This window comes from Erpetoichthys calabaricus, chromosome 15, assembly GCF_900747795.2.
Source record: "Erpetoichthys calabaricus chromosome 15, fErpCal1.3, whole genome shotgun sequence".
NCBI lineage: Eukaryota > Metazoa > Chordata > Cladistia > Polypteriformes > Polypteridae > Erpetoichthys > Erpetoichthys calabaricus.
In genome coordinates, this window is record NC_041408.2 from 77,196,625 (window position 1) to 77,217,006 (window position 20,382).

General features: G+C 42.6%; 2 protein-coding genes across 2 annotated transcripts in view; one reads left to right on the forward strand and one right to left on the reverse strand.

Moving 5' to 3' along the window:
* Window positions 1-17,572, forward strand: part of LOC114665887 (zinc transporter ZIP9-B) — a 44,922-nt gene extending 27,350 nt beyond the window's left edge. The window contains 3 exon segments of the mRNA XM_028820542.2: window positions 1,997-2,082; window positions 2,277-2,411; window positions 7,999-17,572. Of these exon segments, the coding sequence (XP_028676375.1) occupies window positions 1,997-2,082; window positions 2,277-2,411; window positions 7,999-8,247 (470 nt within the window). The 3' untranslated portion in view covers window positions 8,248-17,572.
* Window positions 10,961-20,382, reverse strand: part of LOC114666113 (spectrin beta chain, non-erythrocytic 1) — a 521,913-nt gene continuing 512,491 nt past the window's right edge. Inside the window, exon 35 of the transcript XR_007933536.1 lies at window positions 10,961-10,971. The gene's annotated coding sequence lies outside the window, so the exon portion shown is untranslated. The remainder of the gene's footprint in view (window positions 10,972-20,382) is intronic.

Consider the following 20,382-nt stretch of genomic DNA (forward strand, 5'->3'; position numbering starts at 1 on the left):
TTATGTTGTCTGTTTTTTTTTTTCAGAATTTACTGTCTTAATCTTCTTTGTTTATTTATCTGGTTTGTACAATGCTATATACTGTATATTCTGCCGTTCTTTATTTATTCTGTAAGTGCCTTGAGCATGGGAAAGGCGCTATATAAATAAAATGTATTATTATTATTATCTATCTATCTATCTATCTATCTATCTATCTATCTATCTATCTATCTATCTATCTTGCTTTTAACCTCATTTTTATTGGAATACACATATTGAACTTTTTAACCACCCCTGGACACTGTGGTTTTATCGGATTATTTATTTATTGGGCCAACTGGAAGCACTAGGACTTGGATTGATTTTAATAAAAGCACTGAGCACTTGTTCACCTACCCTTTGCTCTGAGTGTGTGTGTCCTCATTTGCCCGGCTCATCTCGGTCTCTGACTATCAATGGTTCTCGGTTCAAGAGGCTCTGGGATAGCAACAAAGGAGTGTCTTGGCACCCAAGCCGATTCTGGGAGTGAGAGGAGTGAGCTGTGAAGACAGACTAAAGGAGTTGAGCCTTTTCAGTTTATGCCAACGAAGATTAGAAGGGACATGACTGAAGTGCTTAAAGTTATGGAAGGAAGCAGATGAGTGGATCCTGGCGGTGTCAGTGCCAGGCCATTTCACTCTTAGGCCAAGCTTATTAGAGCGCCAACCGCCTGTTTAGTAGCCAGCCCCTCTGACTGGGTTTTTCCTCCTCTTATGATCTGCACCCTAGGCATATGCCTAATTCACCTTAATGGTGGTGCAGGTCCAGGATCCTGGCTGTTCCTTTAAAATAAATTCTTCTACGAGAACACAGAAACTTATTAAGGGCAGATTTTGCACAAATGGTAGGACGTTTTTCTCATGCAAAGAACTGCTGACACATGGAATAGTAGGGGACCACGTGGTATGGCAGTGAAGAGCAGGACCTTCCCATCTCAACTTGATGTTATTTTGAACAATCGGGCCGAATAGGACATGCCAGCTCATTAGAAAGGACTTTAAAAAGCCCGGCTTGGTTGGATCTAGGAAGCTTGTGGATGGTTTCATTTGAGCAATTGAAGATGTGAGTTCCAAAATCTGCTAATTACACCTTTTGGTAAAGTTTAGTGAACACGTGATTGTGACTTTTCATGCAGTTGGTCATGCGCCGAAAATATGTTTGAGCTTCAAAACCTGCTAATTGCAACAGTGTAGCGCTGTAGTTTTAGGGATTTAGTTTCAAAATCTGCTTACGGACCCAGAATTTCCTATTTATCTCCAAAATGTATCTTTTGTACATTGGCTGATTTTGGAACTGAGCTCTTCAATTACTCTATAACATTTGAGTTCACATTCTTTAAGTTGATATTTATGGAATAGGTAATAAAAGGGGTGTCTGATACTTCTTCTTGATCATATTATCAGTTACCTGCACAACACTGATTCATACTTGGCCACCAAAGATTACATCTTGCCTGAGTTTCCTTGAAAGCTGGCATATTGTAATCTATTTAGTTAACCAATAAAAGGTGTCATTTTGCTTGACTTCTCATTACATTCATAATGGCTAACACAGTACAACACCCTAATACTTGGCCACCAAAACTCAGCTGAATGGGCCACTGTATTGGAATGGCTGACTCCCATCTTCCAGATGAATCATCAGCTTAACGGATAAACGGATAGGTGGTCAAATGAAGCAGAACATAAAAAAAACTTTAGTACCCACCTCACAAAATTCCAGGTCCACATCACTAACAAAGGAGGCCGTAGCTGTGGAACATCCCCAGACACTGCTTGGCAGTTGGACAAAAGCCGTCAATGGAGGTAGACAGAAGAGAACCCAAATCTGTAGAAGCAGCTTCCGAATAGCCTGCCCCTGAGTCTGTGGCTTGAGGACTGGGACCCTCAGCCACCTATGGTCTCACATATAATCTTGACATGTGTCAGTATTGTTGCTGAAAGAGATTCTTAAGACTCTTTCTTTTTTTTTGCAGCTGATGGTGTGGCACTTGGATCTGCGGTGGCCTCGTCTCAGGTCTCTGTTCAAGTCATTGTGTTTTTGGCAGTCATTCTGCACAAGGTGAGTCTCTTTATGGGTAATTTAAAAGCTGTTGTCAGAGATGTTAGGGGACGCTCCTCATAAGTTATGCATAACTTGGGCTAAGAGTTACATGAAGGTGATTGGCCTAATTTGAAGAAATTAAGAAATGAAATTGGTATGGAATCTCATCCACCATTTTTGGCGTCCATTTAATGATATGTATGATCCCATAGGCACCTGCAGCATTTGGACTGGTGTCGTTCCTGTTGCATACTGGTTTGGAGAAGAGGCAGATCCAGAAACACCTTCTGGCTTTTTCCATAGCGGCTCCAATACTAGCAGTCGCAACGTTCTTCATTCTCAGTATGGTAGGTGAAAGCAAGACTTGTACCTGTACCTTCATCATAAAGAATACAGCCCAGGATTCTGTCCACTCTCTCTAATTTTCGCTTCTTATCTGTACGCCCTTTTATAAGCTTAGGAATGTCTTTGTCTAGTCAGAGTGGCTCAAGTAAAGTAAGAGTTTACTTGCCACTCTCCAATACTGTATATTTATATATATTGTGGAAGATCAGCCTCGACACAGACAGGCAGACACCAATGTTCAAACCCACCACACGTTTATTTACAATTATTATTTACAAGTGTCCTGCATGCAACCCAGTGCCCCTGCACCACACACCCTCAGTCCTCTCTATGCCGCCTCCACTCCTCTCCTCTGAGCTTCGTCCTCTTCCACCCGACTCCAGCTGATGACTGGAGAGAGGTGGCCCTTTTTATGTCCACCCAGATGTGCTCCAGGTGCCCCCTGATGAGCTTCCTGTGGCACTTCCTGGTGTGGCAGAAGTGCCGCATGAGCACCCGGAAGCACTCCGGGTGTCCCTGGTAATACTTCCGCCAGCACCAGCCGGGTGTGGCAGAAGTGTTGACGTCCAGGGCTTCAGAGTCTTCAGGGCACCCCCTGGCAGTGGCCACTGGCCCCTATAGGGTTGAGCTTCCATGCTCAATTCCCGTGGCCCCCACACAAACCAGAACGGCTGCCCTCTCGTGGTCCGGGGGAGGCATAGTCCCTCTCATGGTCCTTCTCAGTGTCCCAGCTGCCCGCCACAATATATATATTGTGACCACAAGGGGGCCCCAAACCACAGACAAAGCAATACAGACCACAATGTATGAAATGACAATCTTCTTCTTCTTTTGGCTGCTCACATTAGGGGTCACCACAGCGGATCATCTTGTCCACATATTGACTTGGCAAAATTTTACACCGGATGCCCTTCCTGATGTAATCCTCCCCATTTATCTGGGCTTGGGACCGGCACGAAGAAACACACTGGTTTTTGCAAAGGGTTTTTACTCCCCAAACCACCTTCCGATGAACACATCTCCAACAATTAGCCACGATTATACAATAAACCAACAATAAATTACCAACCCTTCTCTCCTTCACTGAGTGTTGCCTGCTGCCTCCTGCCTCTGTCTCGAAACAAGTAAGGCATGGCGCTTCCCTTAAAACCAGACCCTGCCTCCAGTCTCCTGCCCAGGTCGTCCAGAGCATTTCCAGATTGTGTGGAGACCAGGGTAGCAACTCTCTCTGGTGGTCCCCAAAGACCTTGAGAGGGCTGCATTTTTTTTGGACTCCAACTTCCATGTCACCCTGCGGGTGTCCTGACTGGGTTTAGACCTGAGGAACACTGCCACCTGTCGTATGGGGGAATGATCTGCTCCCGGTGAGCCTGTTCTCCTGTTCCTTCCATTATGGCTTCCTTTATCCTGGCCAGGATGCCTGTCCTATATATATATGGAAGAGAAGGTCTGTGATACGGTTTGCATATTTGCAGCTGGAGATCCACAAAGGGAGAAAATGAATCATATATCATAAAAGAGTTTTTATTCCTGAGCTTTCAGCCCCTACCAAGAGCCTTCATCAGAGGATAATGCTTAGACTTACAAGAATCAAAGGCAATATATAGCTAAAATTACGTAGTGGGGGGGCTAAGTCAGTGTGAACGGGGGGGGGGGGGGGGGGATGGTGGTTATTGGTTGTAAAGATTTTATTTATTATGAACATGTTCTTCTTAAGTTTGCATATGCTGGATTTATGTCCAAATGTCTGTTGATGGCGTTCTCATTTGATTGCCAAGATTCGCACTTTTGGTACTGGCCTTAAATCTTACTTGTACATTGTCCCAGTTAAATGTATGTCCTGTTGATTTAGTATAATTTTTTTTTTATTTGATATACTTTATTAATCCCCAAGGAGAACTTGTCTTTTCACTTGTCCTTGGGGGTCAGCCATTGTGTAGCACCATCTGGAGCAATTTTAAGCTTAAGGACCTTGCTCAAGGGCTCAATGGAGTAGAATTCCTTGTGGCAGTAACAGGATTTGAACCGGCAACCTACCAGATACCAGTGCAGATCATTAACCTTCTACTCATGGAGTACACTGTTGATTTGATGTGACAAATCTTTGACTCCCTTTTCTTTATTCTTCAGCCCTCAGACAAGTTCGTATGGTCCAGAAAGTTCACAGACTTGAGTTCATTTGATGTTAAGGCCTACAGTGAGTCGCCACTTTCTTTATGCGTTTCTTAGTGCTAGTTGTTCAGCCACACAAAAGGCCTAATATTAGTGCTTGTGCCAGAGAATGGCGGCATGTGGCGTGTACATTCATTAACATGTACAAGTAAGAGTTTCTCTCTGTTCTGTACAAGTGACACAAATGACCCCCTGAATGATCTGGTTGCTGCCATGTAAAGCTACATGCAGAAGTGGGATCACTACACTAACTTGAGAATCTTTCCATTTGCATACGTGTTTAATTAGCAGATATTTTTTCCCCTCAAGAATAACTTGAAAATCACGTCTGTTAGAAGTTGTGATGCTCTGATCGATCGGCTGGCGTTCACCACCAAATAGCTTCACTGAAGATTAGCAAAATGGCAGATCGCAAAAAGCACTTCTTTTTTAGGCTGCTTAGGACAGAGAACACCCAAACATTGACTTTGCTGTTAAGAAAAGTCAAGTAATAAGCAGAAAACTGTGAATCTGAGGAAGGAGAGACAAATGTGTTGTCCATCAAAACTTAAGAGTGGAAGAAAAGGGGGGCCTGAAACTGACTAGGGCAGCAATGGAGATGTGAATCCTGCACTAAAATTAAAGGAGAAGCTGCTTTGATAAGTTCAGAACTTTTCATTTTGTCCTAACGTGAAGAAGGACGCTCAGCTTATGTCTGAACTAGATGAGGAACGGACCGTCTTAAAAATACAGTGATGTATGGCTAGAGTAGAATGTGCGCTCACTGCGTGATGAACGAGAGGCCTGTTTGTTTAAGAGCCTGTTTGTAAAATTGTTCAGCCTGTCAGCCTTCTACTCTTCTTGGTAAACATTGTGGGAATGTTTTATCTAATTTGAATTTTGAGTTATAATGAAAACAAACCGTTTATTTTGTGCTTCATTCAGTTGGGTCCAGCTGTAGACTGTCCTGACCAGGGAGTCCTAAAAGCTCCAAAGTACTTTCAAAAACCAACCTTCTAGGGAGGGAAAATACCGTCAAACCCTGACAAGAACTTTTGAAAAATCTTTAAAAATAAAAGATTAACTTTAATCAAAAGGCTCTGAAAACAGAAAGCTCAGAAGAGCTCGAGTGAGTTGCCTGAAAAAAGAAAGGCAGTCACAGTAAACAAACCCAATATGGAATCCAGAGGCGAAGTCAAAAACAAGCAGAGGTTCAAAAATCAATAAACACAGTCCCAATATAAGATTTAGAGACGTCGTTGAGAAACACAGCACAGAATCGATAATCCATGAAATCATGAGGCAAAAGGCAAAGGCAAGAAACACTCCAGTCCCCGGTGTATTTGAAATGGACCCCCAGGAACTATGGAAGGCCCTCCCTTAAATAGGGTTGGGGGGCTGTTCCTGGTGGTGATTGGTGGGTAGCCCCGCCCCTTGGAGAACAACCCACAAAACGTAAGAGATATAACCTCGGCCTAATCCACTTACCCATAAACACAAAAAATAAAATGTTCATAATAAGCAAAAGAAACGTTAATCCAAATAAATGATACAAGAGAGATGACTTTGAACCCCAGCCAGGGGAGAAATGGTGGCTGAAACATAACACAGACCCCCACAGCTCTGTGATTCACTAGCAGCCAATCGGATGGCAGGTTTTTGTCACCTGGTTTACTTGACTTGAGTCAGATACCCCTTCCCCTAAGCCCTAATATTAACCATAGTGTAAGCAGGCCTTATCACTGATGTCTCTGATAAAGCGACAGCCTCCTCAATGGAGTGGAGCTCTGGAGGTCTGCAGCTGGAGAAAACAAACATTTTTATTTTTGTAAAAATTGTGGTTTGATGATCACTGAAAAATAAGCCTAATCCTAACCCCTAAGGCCTGCAGTTTAACTGTAGAAATGCCAAGGATAATACAAACACATCAAGCATTGGCAAGGCTGGTCATGAAGGAACTTAGTGTAGACACAGTTGTAAAAGAGGAACGAAACAAAAAGAAAAAGAAAACAATAGGTGTTGGAATTGGCCAATTCTGATTACATGGAATCTGAGATTGGTACCAGCCCTAAACCTGCTCAGAGCATCCTGAGGAAGAGGAGAACATAATGGCGAGGAAGGAGTGGAAGCACTAAAGAATCGGAATGACAGTCAAGGGAAACTAAATTAAAACTTTTGAAACCCGCAAATACCTTGCAATCATTCAGTAAGCTTCTATTAAACGCTTAACGTCATTTGTGCGACTTCTGATTCTAGATGCAGTGATCTGGAGGCCTTTACTAGGAGCGCATGGACTGATAAATCTGTCTCAGAAGCATCCGAATGTGGATGAGATACACAGCATTTCTCATAAGGATCCATTTAACCCAAAACATGGAACGTCTACAGAGCATCAGCCCTCCGCTCCTTTCATCTCTGAGGCCACATTTTACTTTTTATGAGCCAGTGGCCGTCCTGTCTTGCAGCAGTGTAACACAATGGCAGCCGTCTTCTAATGGGAGCACCCAGGGAGCTGTTAGGCATTTAAACTGATATTTTGGATTCTGGCCTATCTGCTAATTAAAACTAAACTAACGGGATTAGCTTTGCCTCAATAATAATAATGAAAATAATAAATTTTATTTATATAGCGTCTTTGTCTTCCCACAAAGTGCTTAGAACTCTACGTTATACGTCTAAAATGTCACGGCGAATATCGGGATCTGTATTCAAAGGCCCTGGCCTTCTCCCAGAATTTTAGTGGGCTAACTTTCATTGCATATTTCATTGAATATTTATTTATAAAGCACATTTAAAGGACAACAAGTGCTGCACAAACCAAACATCTAAACAAAATAAAAGAGTAAAAAAGACGCATTTTAAAAGGAACAAAATGACTAACAAATTACGAAAGTAATAGAAGGAGAGAACCACGATCAGCTGAGAGCAACACAAAACCTGCCAAGACAGAACAGACAGCTCAACATTTAGTCTTTAGAATGCATAAATGGGGGCTTACCTGTGTACTCTCAGGTGGTCTTCCACCCAAGTGTTAACTCTGCTTGGCTTTCACAATCCGTGGTATTCAGGGTGGTGTGGCCATAAGCAAGATTTGCTCCTCTTCAAAACTACAGACAGACAAGCAGACAAAAACAAGCCCACCTTCATAATCGGGTAAGTGTCTGTGTGTCGGCCGCCTTGTCTCTTGTCATTCTGGTCTTCGTCTCCCTTCTCTCTTCTCCTGGTCGCCCGGTTGAGGCTCCAGCTGCCCCGAGTTTGAGACTGTGTGCACATATGGCCCAGTGCAATGCCTCCTTCCCTTTTGTTCCCTCTTTTTGAGGCCTGTTAAAGTGGAGGGGGGGGTCCCTTTTTTGAGAAACCCACGGTCAGGTAGCCCCCCCCCCCCCTTTCTGATGAGCTGTGCCTTTTAACTCCTTTACCATCTTGACTTTCCTGCAGACTGGAGGGACGTCTCAACACCGACTCAGTGCCACAGGGATTGGTATGCTGTTTTCTGCTGGGACGTTTCTGTATGTGGCCACCATCCACGTCTTGCCAGAAATCAGCCACAGAGGCCACCGACAATCGCAACAACATCACCGCGGCTCTGGGGACTACGAGTATGGCGGTCTGGGCCTTTGGGAGAGCGTGATGCTTGTCGTTGGCAGTGGACTTCCTGTTTTGCTGTCGCTTGGACTGCATGACTGAAGAGGTCGATTATTTTAAAGGGAAAGGAAACTCAACTCTCAGAGCTGGCAAAGCATTTCCAAAGGTGCTGGTTTTAATGGATGTGTCCCTCTGTGTGCTGCCGCCGCATCCTCCATCCATCCATCCACCTTGAAACATTCAGGACTTGTAGGTGGGCATTTATAGGAGTGACGGGAGTCCTCACAGCAGCCTTGACAGGAGCCCTGATTAGCTACGGGCATACATGGCACAACTCTGTCACTTTTACTGACCGCCTGGCTGCTCTGGTTAAGGGTCTGCAGTATTCTGACCGTTCCTTCATCTACTGAGGAGTCCAGTCCAGGCATGAACTGCAAAAGACTTAAGACTGCGGACGTTTATTTCCTGGTGGTAACTAAAATGGTAAAGGTACAATTTGTTTTTTGTATTTTTTTGCTGGTTTTATTTATCATGTGATAAAAAGCAGTGGGGTCTACTTGTCAAATTAATCAACATACAGCAGTCTTTCGTTCCCACTTGGTGGGTAGGTGACCACTGATGGTGGGGCAAACGCGTATTTACCACTCGGCCTTATAGCATTTGTAATGCTTAGTTTTGATGTTAAATGAATCTGCTCTGACGCGTGGGGCGTCTCACAAACACATCGCCGGAGGTTTGTATTTGATTTCAGGGCATCAGTTTGGCTGGCACTCTGAATTCTGATTAATTTCAAATGAAATGTCGCTACTGAACGACACACAGGAGCAAGCGTGCAGCTTCTCACATCCCAACAGCTCCTCGGTCCTTTTCCATTTCTCTCTTTCTGGTCACTTAGATTAAGTGTATTGGTTTTGGGCTGACGTCTTTATCCAAGGCGACTTGCAACGTTTATGATACAATTGGTTCCGTTTCTTTTGCTTTTATAATTGAAGCGCAGGCAGGTGAAGTGACTTTCTCATGGCCACCTGGTGTCAGTAGTGGGATTTGAACACACAGCCTCACGGTTTGAAATCCGAAGCCTTAACCACTATGCCACACTGCCTGACATTAGCCAACTTTTAATTAATTAAAATTGTGTTATTCTACATTGGCAGTTTTATTTTACTATTAAATCACCTGCTACACCATATTCTCTCCTGTTTGTTAAAATCAAATATTCTTTAGAAAAAAGAAACAAAACATAAAATTGGCACAGGGCAGACCAAAACGTCATATATCTTGGTGTAGCCAACATGTTCATGTTTTGGCCATGAGCTGTCAGACTGAAGTTGTAGGCACACGCAGTTCTTCAGTTTCTATTTTGAAATGTGATCATAACAAAGACAGGCCAGTGTCACTTGCTTCACCTGCACCGCCAGCAGCCTGTGTCATTTTGTACATTTATTTTGACGTCAAAGAACCTGAATCGTGGCCAGTGGGGGCTGCTGATGAGCAGTCCCTCTGAATCCAAAATAAAGCCAATAAATGCAAAACAATTAGGAGGAAAGTTACAGAAGGACATGAACGAGGAAAACCAAAGGTCTAGTCCTACTAGGCCAAACTAGATAGATAGATAGGGAAGGCACTATATAATAGATACATAGACTTTATTTGTCCCCAAGGGGAAATTAGGACTTTACAGAAGCTCAAGGGAGAGAAAGAGAAATGCAGGTGTTGCTCTTTTGTAATCACGTGGGGGTCTGCCGCACCTTAAGGTTGCATTACTCAACATTTCATGGGATTTTCAGTCACAAACTTCATTCACATAATCTTAGCAAGTTGGATGCAGTCACAGTGCATTTCCATGGCAGCGGTCGTGTAGTGTGACATACCAGCAACCCATCCCAACAAAATCAAACAGCTTTGATTACATTAAGTCGCATGTAGGAGTGGGCTTGTGTGGGCGTGAGAGCCGACAGCCAGGGTGTACAATGCATATAGTCCGGCTACGAGGAAAAGGGAAAACAGGTGCTTTGGAGCTGACAGTGAGAAGTGAGACTCGTCTGCCTGATGTTGTGTGTTTTATGTACCACGACAGAATGGTGGAAAAAAAAAAAACAAACACCAAAACATACAACATGGCCGAGATTGCAGCTGAACTCGACCAACCTGTAAAGTCTTGGCACACGGGCAGCGGCTCTGTCAAGCAGCACCTTTATTAACTGTCAGAAAAAAAGAGCTCACGATATTTTTGAAACGTGAAACTGTGCTGGAAAGCTGTCACTCGGTCTTCTAACTTGACATACTCTGTGATTTTTACTTGGGTAACATGACTGCTGAGGCGACGAGATGAGCAACTGCAGTTGTCAAGTGTGACATCCCCTCCGACTAGAAGTTGTGTAATGTGATATCAGCTCTACCCATCTTCCTGTCCTTTGTTAGCGACGCTCCTTCCTGTCCAGTCCATGCTCATGTGGATGAAAGGGTCTTTTCAATCCTGGGTAGGATTTGCTTGTGGAGTTTGGGTTGGCTTAGGGGAGCATGGTTCCCACTGCCAGTGCACAATCCACCATGGCATCCAACTGCCTAGAACTTTGGAAACATCTGGCATCTACCATTCCCACTGGGCCCCGCACTCCCACAGTGTATAAGCGTTAATGTGTTATGTCTCTCTTTATTAAAATAAGCTACTAAATTAGCACACTATCTACCCGGATGCAGCGTGCATCAACACTCTCACACTGACTAAGCATCATGGATATACATTTGTGTGCCTTCAAATTTGGTTTTATTATACGTAGCATGCACATATTTTTTAAGTATTGCTTAACCTACAGGTCAGGACGTCTTAACGTTTTTTCTTGCTACCCAGTTTGCCTATTGCTTGTCTTGGTAACCCGTAACTGCCATGGAACAGCAGCTGATCACTGGGCCGTTCCCCCAAACATCATCCGGGGATATTTGAAAATCGCTGCCCACTGTCATCGGGGGGCAGGCATGGGGGTTTAGGGGAATTCAGGTAATTCCACCTTTGAAAATTGCCGCTGACCGCCGTCCTTGAAGATCTGCTGACACTCTAGATCTCGGGTTGTTTGTTTCAGCCATGCATATCCCATAGCTTAAGAACCCCTGCTCTAAATTTAAGTTTTGAGGTTTAAATTACCTACTGATGTTTTTTATTTGTTCAAGTTTCGTGACAACTGCTCTACAAGTAAATTCCAGAAAGTATAATTAATAGATGCGAATCTTAAAGTTACATACTAGAGTTGAGTTACACCGCTGCCCTAATTTTCTGTGGGGGAGGAAATCATTTATACAGAACAGACAATTAGCCATTGAAATGCGACCCAGCAGGCACTTGGCAGAGAGTGGCCAGCCACTAATAACCTGGCAGGTGTCAAATGCCACCTCTGACTGGTTGGCTGATGCCGAACGGAATTTTTAACCAGCCAGCCTGCCTGCCTGCCAAAGTGGCTGGAAACTGCTTTTCATAGAAAGAAGTGCTGCATAGACAGTGGCAGGATAAAGTGTGGAAATAAACGCATTTATGTATAACTCTGTCTTAAAATTATGTGGTCTGATCTTCATCTAAGTTACAATAAATAAGAAGCACAATCTTTTTTAAATAATAACACACACACACACCATTGGATTATTCTTGTACATACTGAATACAGTGGCATACAGAAGCTTCAGCCCCCTTATTTAAAATGTCTGTTACTGTGAATAGTTAAGTGAGCAGAAGATGAACTAATCACCACAAGGCATCAAGTTCAAGATGACACATTTCCTTAATATTTTAAGCAAGATTACATTTTTATTTCCATCATTCACAGGTACAGAATACCAAAAAAATGAAAAGCACCTGAAGAAAATGTTAAGGGTCTCCGACATGGTCAATACTTAGTAAGACCCTCTTTGGCGAGTAGCACAGCTTGTAAACGCTTGTTGTAGACAGATAAGAGCCATTCACTTCTTACTTGGGGTATTTTCACCCATTCATCCTTGCTAAAACTTCTAATTGTGTGAGATTCTTGGGCCGTCTTACATGCACTGCTCTGCTGAGATCCATCCACAGATTGTCAATGATGTTCAGGTCGGGGGGCTGTGAGGGCCATGGCAGAACAGTCAGCTTGTGCCCCTCGAGGTATTCATTTGTAGATTTTGAGGTGTGTTTTGCTTCATTATCTTGCTGTGGGACCCATCCTCTTTTTAATTTCAACTATTTTACAGATGGTGTGATGTTTGCTTCCACAATTTGCTGGTATTTATTTAGTTCTAGTGTGTTGTACTGTGTTAGCCATTATAGATGTGGTGAAAAGTTAATCAAAATGACACCTTTTATTGGCTCTTGCCTGAAGAAGCGGCCTGAGGTGCGTCGAAAGTTTGCATATTGTAATCTTTCTAGTTAGCCAATAAAAGGGGTCACTGGTATTTATTTGAATTTGTTCTTCTCTCTACCAATGACACATTCCCTGTGCCACTGCCGCTGTAACACAAGCCAAAAGCCTGATCGATCCACCGCCATGCTTCATAGTTGGAGACGTGTTCTTTTCCTGGAATTTGGCCTCCTTTTTTCTCTCCAAACATATACCTTTGAACATTTGGCCAAAAAGTTCTATTTTGACTTCATCAGTCCACAGGACTCATTTCCAGAATGCATCAGGCTTGTTTAGATGTTCATTTGCAAGCTTCAGACACTGAATTTTGTGGCCAGGATGCAGGAAAGCTTTTCTTCTGCTGACTCTACCATGAAGGCCACATTTGTTCAGGTATCGCTGCAGTGACAGTAGAACGGTGCACCACCACTCCAGAGTCTGACAAATCTTCCTGAAGGTATTTTGTAGTAAAATGGAGTTTTTCATAATTTGCCTTTCTCTCAATCCAATGAGCAATTCTTTCAGAACGTTTTCCTGATCTTCCAGACCTCAAGTTGACCTCCACCATTCTTGTTAACTGCCATTTTTTAATAACATTGCAAACTGAAGAAACAGCGACCTGAAAACACTTTGCTATCTTCTTGTAGCCTTCTTCTGTTTTGTGAGCATCAATTCTTTTATTCTTCAGAGTGCTGGGCAGCTGCTTAGAGTAGCCCATGGCTGCTGTTTGTTGGGACAAGGTTTGAAGAGTCCGAGAATTTCGACAGCTTTGACATTTGCATCAGCTGAGGTTTCCAAACGATGACTGTGAAGAAGTTGTAGCCCTGATGAGCTAATGGAGGTCTGTGACCACCTCGGGAAAAGTTATCTCAAATACCTTGGAGTGCCCAAACTTTTTGCACTTTGCTTTTCTTCAGTTTACAATTGTACAAAACAAAAACAATACACTAATCTTGTATAAAATGCTGAAATGTGTCACCTTTAACTTGATGCCTTCTGGTGATCAGTTCACCTTCTGCTCAACTAACTATTTCCAGTAACAGACATTTTAAGTATGGGGGCCTAAACTTTTGCACAATGAATTCAGACAGTCACGAGTGTGTGAACCCCTAAGCTGATGACAGGAGTCGGCCCACCTGGACACTGGAGGTGGGGTTTAAAGCTACTTTGACCAATAAAAAAAAGGAATTTGAAAAAAAGGATATGAAGCATCCCTCACAAAAAAGGAACCTCAGAAGATCTGCCATCCAGTATTGTTGGTTTGCATGAAGCTGAGAAAGGTTACAAAGCAATTTCAAAGAGTTTAGATATTCATCAGGCCACGGTTAGACAAATGGTGTATAAATGGAGATGGTTTAGCACTGTGGCCACTCACTGAAGCTCAGTTGGGTGATGTAGCAGGAAATTTGACCGTAAACATCTAAGTAAATCTACAACAGAATGAGGAGGTTAGGATACAGTGCATTGCCGCACCCACCACACGACAAACCAACTCAGGATCCCAGATTAGGATCCGGGTGCAGCCATGTGGCGGGTGACACCTCAGCACCACACAAGTTCAGATGGAGTGGGACACTGTGAGGTTTTTTATGGTGGGTGGAGTACCAATTCTGTCACCAACCCCCAGGTTTTCCTTGCAGGTTGGAAGGCCTACATGCAGGGCTGGTTGCAGATTAACATTATACCCAGGACGGAGCAATTGCAGGTTAAGGGCCTTGCTCAAGAACCCAACAGAGCAAAGTTCCTTTTTGGCATTTACGGGATATGAACCAGCAACCTTCCGATTGCCAGTGCAGATCCCTAGGATCAGAGCCACCACTCCGCCCGAGACAACAGAATGGCTGTAAAAAAAAATAAAATAAAAAGGGAAATCTGCCTTTTGGAGGAGCCCAGTCAGGCCCAAGACCTTAACCCAACAAGGATACCATGGAATGACCTCAAGGAAGCTGCTCACACCTGACGTCCTAAGACTTTGGTACAGCTGAGGCAGTTCTGACAGGAAGAAGGGCCCAGAATTCCTTGTGAGCATTTTGCAGGCCTGATCCACAGCTACCCGAGGCGCTTGCTTGAGGTTCCTGTTATGAAATCCAAGGGTTCACGCACTTTTTGCACAGCACAGAGTGAATGCTTGACGGGTGGGTTCAGTAAAGATGTGACAGATTCTAATTGTGTGGGTATTATTAGACTAAGCGTATTGTGTTTGTCTAGAGTTGTGACTTGGATGAAGATCAGATAACATTTTAGGACCAATTAACACAGACCACCAGGCCATTCCAGTCGTTCACATAGTTGTTTCTGGAGTAAATTCTGTTCTGCCCTCATAAGCATCTGGGATGGAGCAGGTAGAGAATACAAATGGGCAGCAAAAAGCCCGGGATCGAGGCAGCCAGCAGAGACGTTTGGGGTCTCTTTTGAATGCTTAACTGAGAGCCTCCTTGCACATTGACATGCAGTGTTAAGGAACCTTTACTGTGCATTTTTGTAAAATTTAATGAGATTATTCTGTTTGGTTACAAGCTCTTTCATATAGCAAGTATAAAACATACATGAATTCATTTGTCCAAATCTGCTAGTATAACGTCATGGCTTAAAGGAGGCCAACCACGAGTATACTTGCGGAAAATTTTCATTTAAAAGTAGAGCACAAAAAAGGGAAACACACTAAAATATAATCTGCTCATAACAAAAGAACCCAGCTGTATTGTCATATTACATGGGCTGTCATATCTCACCTGCAGTGATGATTTAAATTTATTTAATATGAAACACTAAGTGCAATGACCCCATGCTGTAAAAGTGTCAGGTTTGTAAGACATAAGTCCAATAAATTCTAATTAGACAGCCAAGAAATGGTAATTTTATCAGGAAGTGTCCATGACTGCAGCCTCATTACACAAATCAGTTTTACCTGCGCGTCTTTATCCTTCATGGAAAATTTTAACAATTAGAAGGAGATTATAGGGGCCCAGTGTGTGTCAGCTGTTGCTGTAGCCCCCCCGGGGGGAATACGCATTCAGTGAGCTTACGTGCTTTGAAAAAAGTCACATCCTCAGTTGTCTGGCGCAGGAGGTGAGGACACTAATGTGATCATTCCCAAACCCCCCCAAACCCCCCAGAGTCAGTCAGTTAATAAAAAAAAATCATCCAGCATTGTAAAAGTGAGCGTTTCTTAAACATTCTGAGACTGTGGACCCTGTGCAAAAATATTTCTTTTCACGGAATTTCAAGAAAAGATGCGTCTCATTCACAAGGACAAATATTGTTGGGTCAAATGGGAATTATATGGAATGCAAAAAAACAGACATAACAAGTCAGCAAGCGACTTTTATAAAAGATAGACAACGCATAATCAAATAAATACATGAATACATGATATTCTCTTATTTGTACGCCATTATGTCAGCTCTTACAGGTGTAAGTGTGCGAGATGAGCTCTTCGCTGAGCTGCTCTGACTTAATCAGGCCTTGACAGCAGGACCCCCCCCCCAAACACACACACTCAATGGCACCCCTTCACTTCCTTCTCCTCTCCTTTTAGCTGTGTCTGCTCATTACAATGGCTACCCATTCGTTTCTTTAGGCCCTTAGCCTTGCACATTCCTGTCATTACAGTACATAGGAGTATTCTTTTTTATATTTGCATTCCTGTTTTTGTGACTGTGTGCCATACTGTTAACAACGGTGAAGACTGAACGGCTCACGGTTCAGATTTCTGGTGAATTTGTCTGTTTTTCTTACACACACACACACAAATATGTAATAATGCTGGCTAAGCCTCTCAGTGGCTGTTACAAAATGACAGTTTCATTGAAAGGCAGGTAGCTGGTGTAAGTTTGTATTTTCACAAGTGTCCATTTGTCACTTCCATACAATTTAATGTTGTGCGTCTTGATGGCTAATGCCACAATAAGGTGCAAGGCAAATCTTTTCCATATTCTTGGAGTCAGGAAGTGAACAGGTGATGCCTTTTATTCAGAACACCCTCAATTGTCTCCTTATTTCTGCTTTTTGAAGCACTGGCGGCTCAGGGTCACACAAAGCACGTTGGTGGTGGGAACTGAACCAGTGACCTTGTGGTTTACTTACCAGAGACCGCACTGCCAGGGCTCAGCAGAATTAGTAGCCAACCTTCAGTAAGACTGAGATTTTTATAAATCAAAAGGAGTGACACGCAGTACTTCTTATGGGGGCACTTTTAGTCACTCCTGTATTTGGAATAACCTTCAGTCTGAAATGTGAGCAGATTTTATTTACACTTTATCCATCCATCCATCCATCCATCTCCTAAACCCACTTTATCCTGAGCAGGGTCCTAGGGAAGCTGGAGCCTATTCCAGCAAGCACTGGGCTCAAGGCAGGAACAATCCCTGGACAGGACGCCAGTCTTCAGCAAATTTGATTTACTTGTCTCAGTCAGTGCAATTCTATATTTGATTTCCATTAATTAACTACATTTCATTCCATACTGAAAACTTCCGATATATTTGAATCCTTTCTGTAATGTTCAGGACTCTAGCATATGAGCCATTTAACTGCATAAAATGATACAAAATAATTATAAAATAGTGAATCTCCTGCTTCTGCCAGGTCTGTGTTGCCTAAAATAGCAGTACATTTAGATTTCCTTTAGCGAATGTTCATGCCTGGGAATTTTATTTGTGCATTTCAGTGTATAACGCCTGTATGCTGAACCTGTCGGATAACCGGAGGTTCTTCTGAATTCTTGTACAATGCTTAGGAGGCGAGTTTAATATTTAAATATGTGCAGTGTGGCAGAATGGCGTTTGTGTAATTCATCACTTCTAATCTCGGTTCAGACCGAGTCAAACTAAATTAACACAAGACGACTTTGCTTTTTCAATCTTATTTAGTATATGAAGAAAAATGTTAAATATTTAAACTTTTAATTATTCTGAAGACTATTGGTCGATTTTGCATTAAACTTACATTTTTATGTTTTTTTTTTTTTTTTTACTATACATGTTAATATATTGAGATTGTTTGTGATTATAATTGTCTCACTTTGTATGCCGCAGCATTGATAATAATAATGTTGCATTAGGACCATGCAGTTGACGTCAGGTGTCTTTATTCTGAGGCTTGTTTGAATTTTTCTGATCCAACTAGATACTAATTTCCCAATCTTCAGTCCACACTACTGTCTCCTCACCGTCATATTCACACGCACTTCTCTAGCCACTTCAAACACATTTCTATACCTTCAGATTTCCTTCCTATCTGAGAGCCTCCTATTGGCTCACATTACGTATGTTACACAGTTTAATGCAGATGCAGAACATGACTATGGGTACTCCGTCTTTTCTAAAGTGTGATATGGATGCTATGGACTTAACTTTTTCCATTCATTATCATTTTCTCATACTAAATATATTTTGTCCTTCTCCAGAAACATGGTGGCAGGTGGTCATAGCATTTTCTTCCTCTGTCCTTCTTTTCTCACACCTGCCATAAGAATAATGGCTGTTCAGTTTGCCACATGCTTAATGAACCTTGGCAGCTACAGGTCAGGTTGGGGAGCAGGCACTGGTACAGCACATTGCAGCACCCGCCACACGGCAAACCAGCTCGGGATTCTGGTTGGCAACGCCCTAGGCAGACACGTGGTCCAGTCCCACCCTCTGGAAATGACCCTCTGTCTGCCGCAGCCAGGTGTTATGTAGGTGTCAACTTGGTATGGTCCAGTCACTCGGGTCCTAAACAATGAGGAAAAGCAGATTGACCTCGGGGAATCACACCACATGGCCATAGTGCCATAACTGACCCTCCCTCACAATGCAGGTAATGTGCCTCATTCGGGACTCTGTGAGCAGCTGCTCATGAGACACAAAGTCAAACCAGTGGTACCAAAGGATTCTCTGTAGAGATACAGTACTGAAGGAGTCCAGTCTTCATCTCAGGTCACTGGATAGCATCCATGTCTCACAAACATGAAGCACCAGGACTCTAAAGACTTGGACCTTTGTCCTTTTGCATAGATATCAGGAGCGCCACACACCCCTTTCCAGCGACCTCATGACCTCCCATGCGCTCCCAATCCATCTACTGACTTCATAGGAAGAGTCACCAGAGACATGAATGTCACTGCCGAGGTAAGTAAACCTCTCGACATGGTCAACACTCTCTCCGCAGACAGACACACTGCTGATGGCTGTGCCTAAGAGGTCATTAAAGGCCTGGATCTTTGGTTTTTATCAGGACACTCGCAAGCCCAGACACACAGACTACAAAGGATTCATAAAGCATTCATATCCTTTCACTTTTTTTGTACTCTGTGATGTTGGAGCCTTATGCTAAAATCGTTAATTTCATTGTTCTCCTCATCAAGCAACACTCAGTACCCCAGATGACAAAGTGACAACTGAATTTTTAGAAATGTTTGAAAATTTATTAAAAACAAAAAAGTAAAATATCTGATTGACACAAGTATTCAGACTCTTTGCTATGTCACTTGAAATGTGGCTCAGGTGCATCCCATTCTATGGATCATCGTTGAGATGTTTCTACACCTTGTTTGGGGTCCATCTGTGTGCAAGTATTTCACTACTGGAAGTCTTTCACCTGTACTTTAGTAAATTTCACTAGCTGACTCGAAAGCTGAAAACCGTTTTCGTCGAGCACATCCTGTTTTTTTAGCTATGATGTTCCAGGTCTTGGACAACTAGGGTGACTGGACAGTAAAGGTGGATAACCATTTTGATAAATACTGGTAATTCCACTAGGGATGCCATTTAGATAAAAAAATTCGCCTCACGTTACTAACAGCTGTGAGTTGTTTACCTTGTCATTATTAATTTCATTTAAAAACTATTAATTTTTAATAAGCAGAAAAAATATTTGTTACTGATTACCAAGTGACTCTAAAGCATAATGACACAACTCAGACATGATGGTGCAGTAGGTAGAGGTTTTTCTGTTAAACATAACATTGCATTTCAGGACATTTCGTTTGTAAAATTTTCCATTACTTTGAAAATTTGTCAAGGCGATGGACAGACACAGCGATGCATTTCAGAATTTAAGAAATGAGTTTGGTCTCGAAAAAAGTGAAATCAAAATTAAGGAACGTGTTTTTGTTGCTCCTGAAATCCGTGAACTGATGCTTGACGATGAGTTGAAAAGGAAACTGAAGTCCAGTGAATCAGCAGCATGGGAAACATTCGTGCAGGTTGTTCAGAATTTTCTTGGTAGTCACAGAGCAGAGAATTATGCTGAGCTTGTGGAGGACCTGCTGAAAGTATATCAGCTTACGGGAGCTAGAATGTCACTGAAGATGCCATTGCTTACATTCTCGTCCCGACTTTTTTCCACCAAGTCTGGGTGATGTCAGCGATGAGCATGGGGGAAGATTTCATTAAGATATAAAGGTGATGGAAAACCGATATCAGGGAAAATTTACTCTGAGCATGATGGGTGACTACTGTTGGTTCTTGCAAAGAGAGATGGATGTGCAGTACAAGCGCAAAAGCAAGAGCCTCAGACATTTTTGAGCATACTGACCTCGCTTTTATATTGAGGTCAATTGACATTATCATGTTTTAACGTGCCTCTGGTATAGTCTTCTGTTTTTTTTCAATCAAATCAATTTTGGTGGGACACAGTTCAAACTCCAGATATTGTGTTGATACGTTATATTGATATTCAAAAGTGTCAAAATGTCAATGATGTGTATCTCAAAAACCTGTCATGCTAGCTTAATTCCGATTTCATATAGGAAATCAGTGTAAAAAAAAAAGTTCCCAGTAGCAAACAAAAAATATTTTTTTGTAGACCAGTGTTAGGAAAGGCACACACCTGTCTATAGAAGGTGCCACAGATTCAAGCAAAAAAAGCAGTTCATGAGGTCAAAGGGATCGCCTGC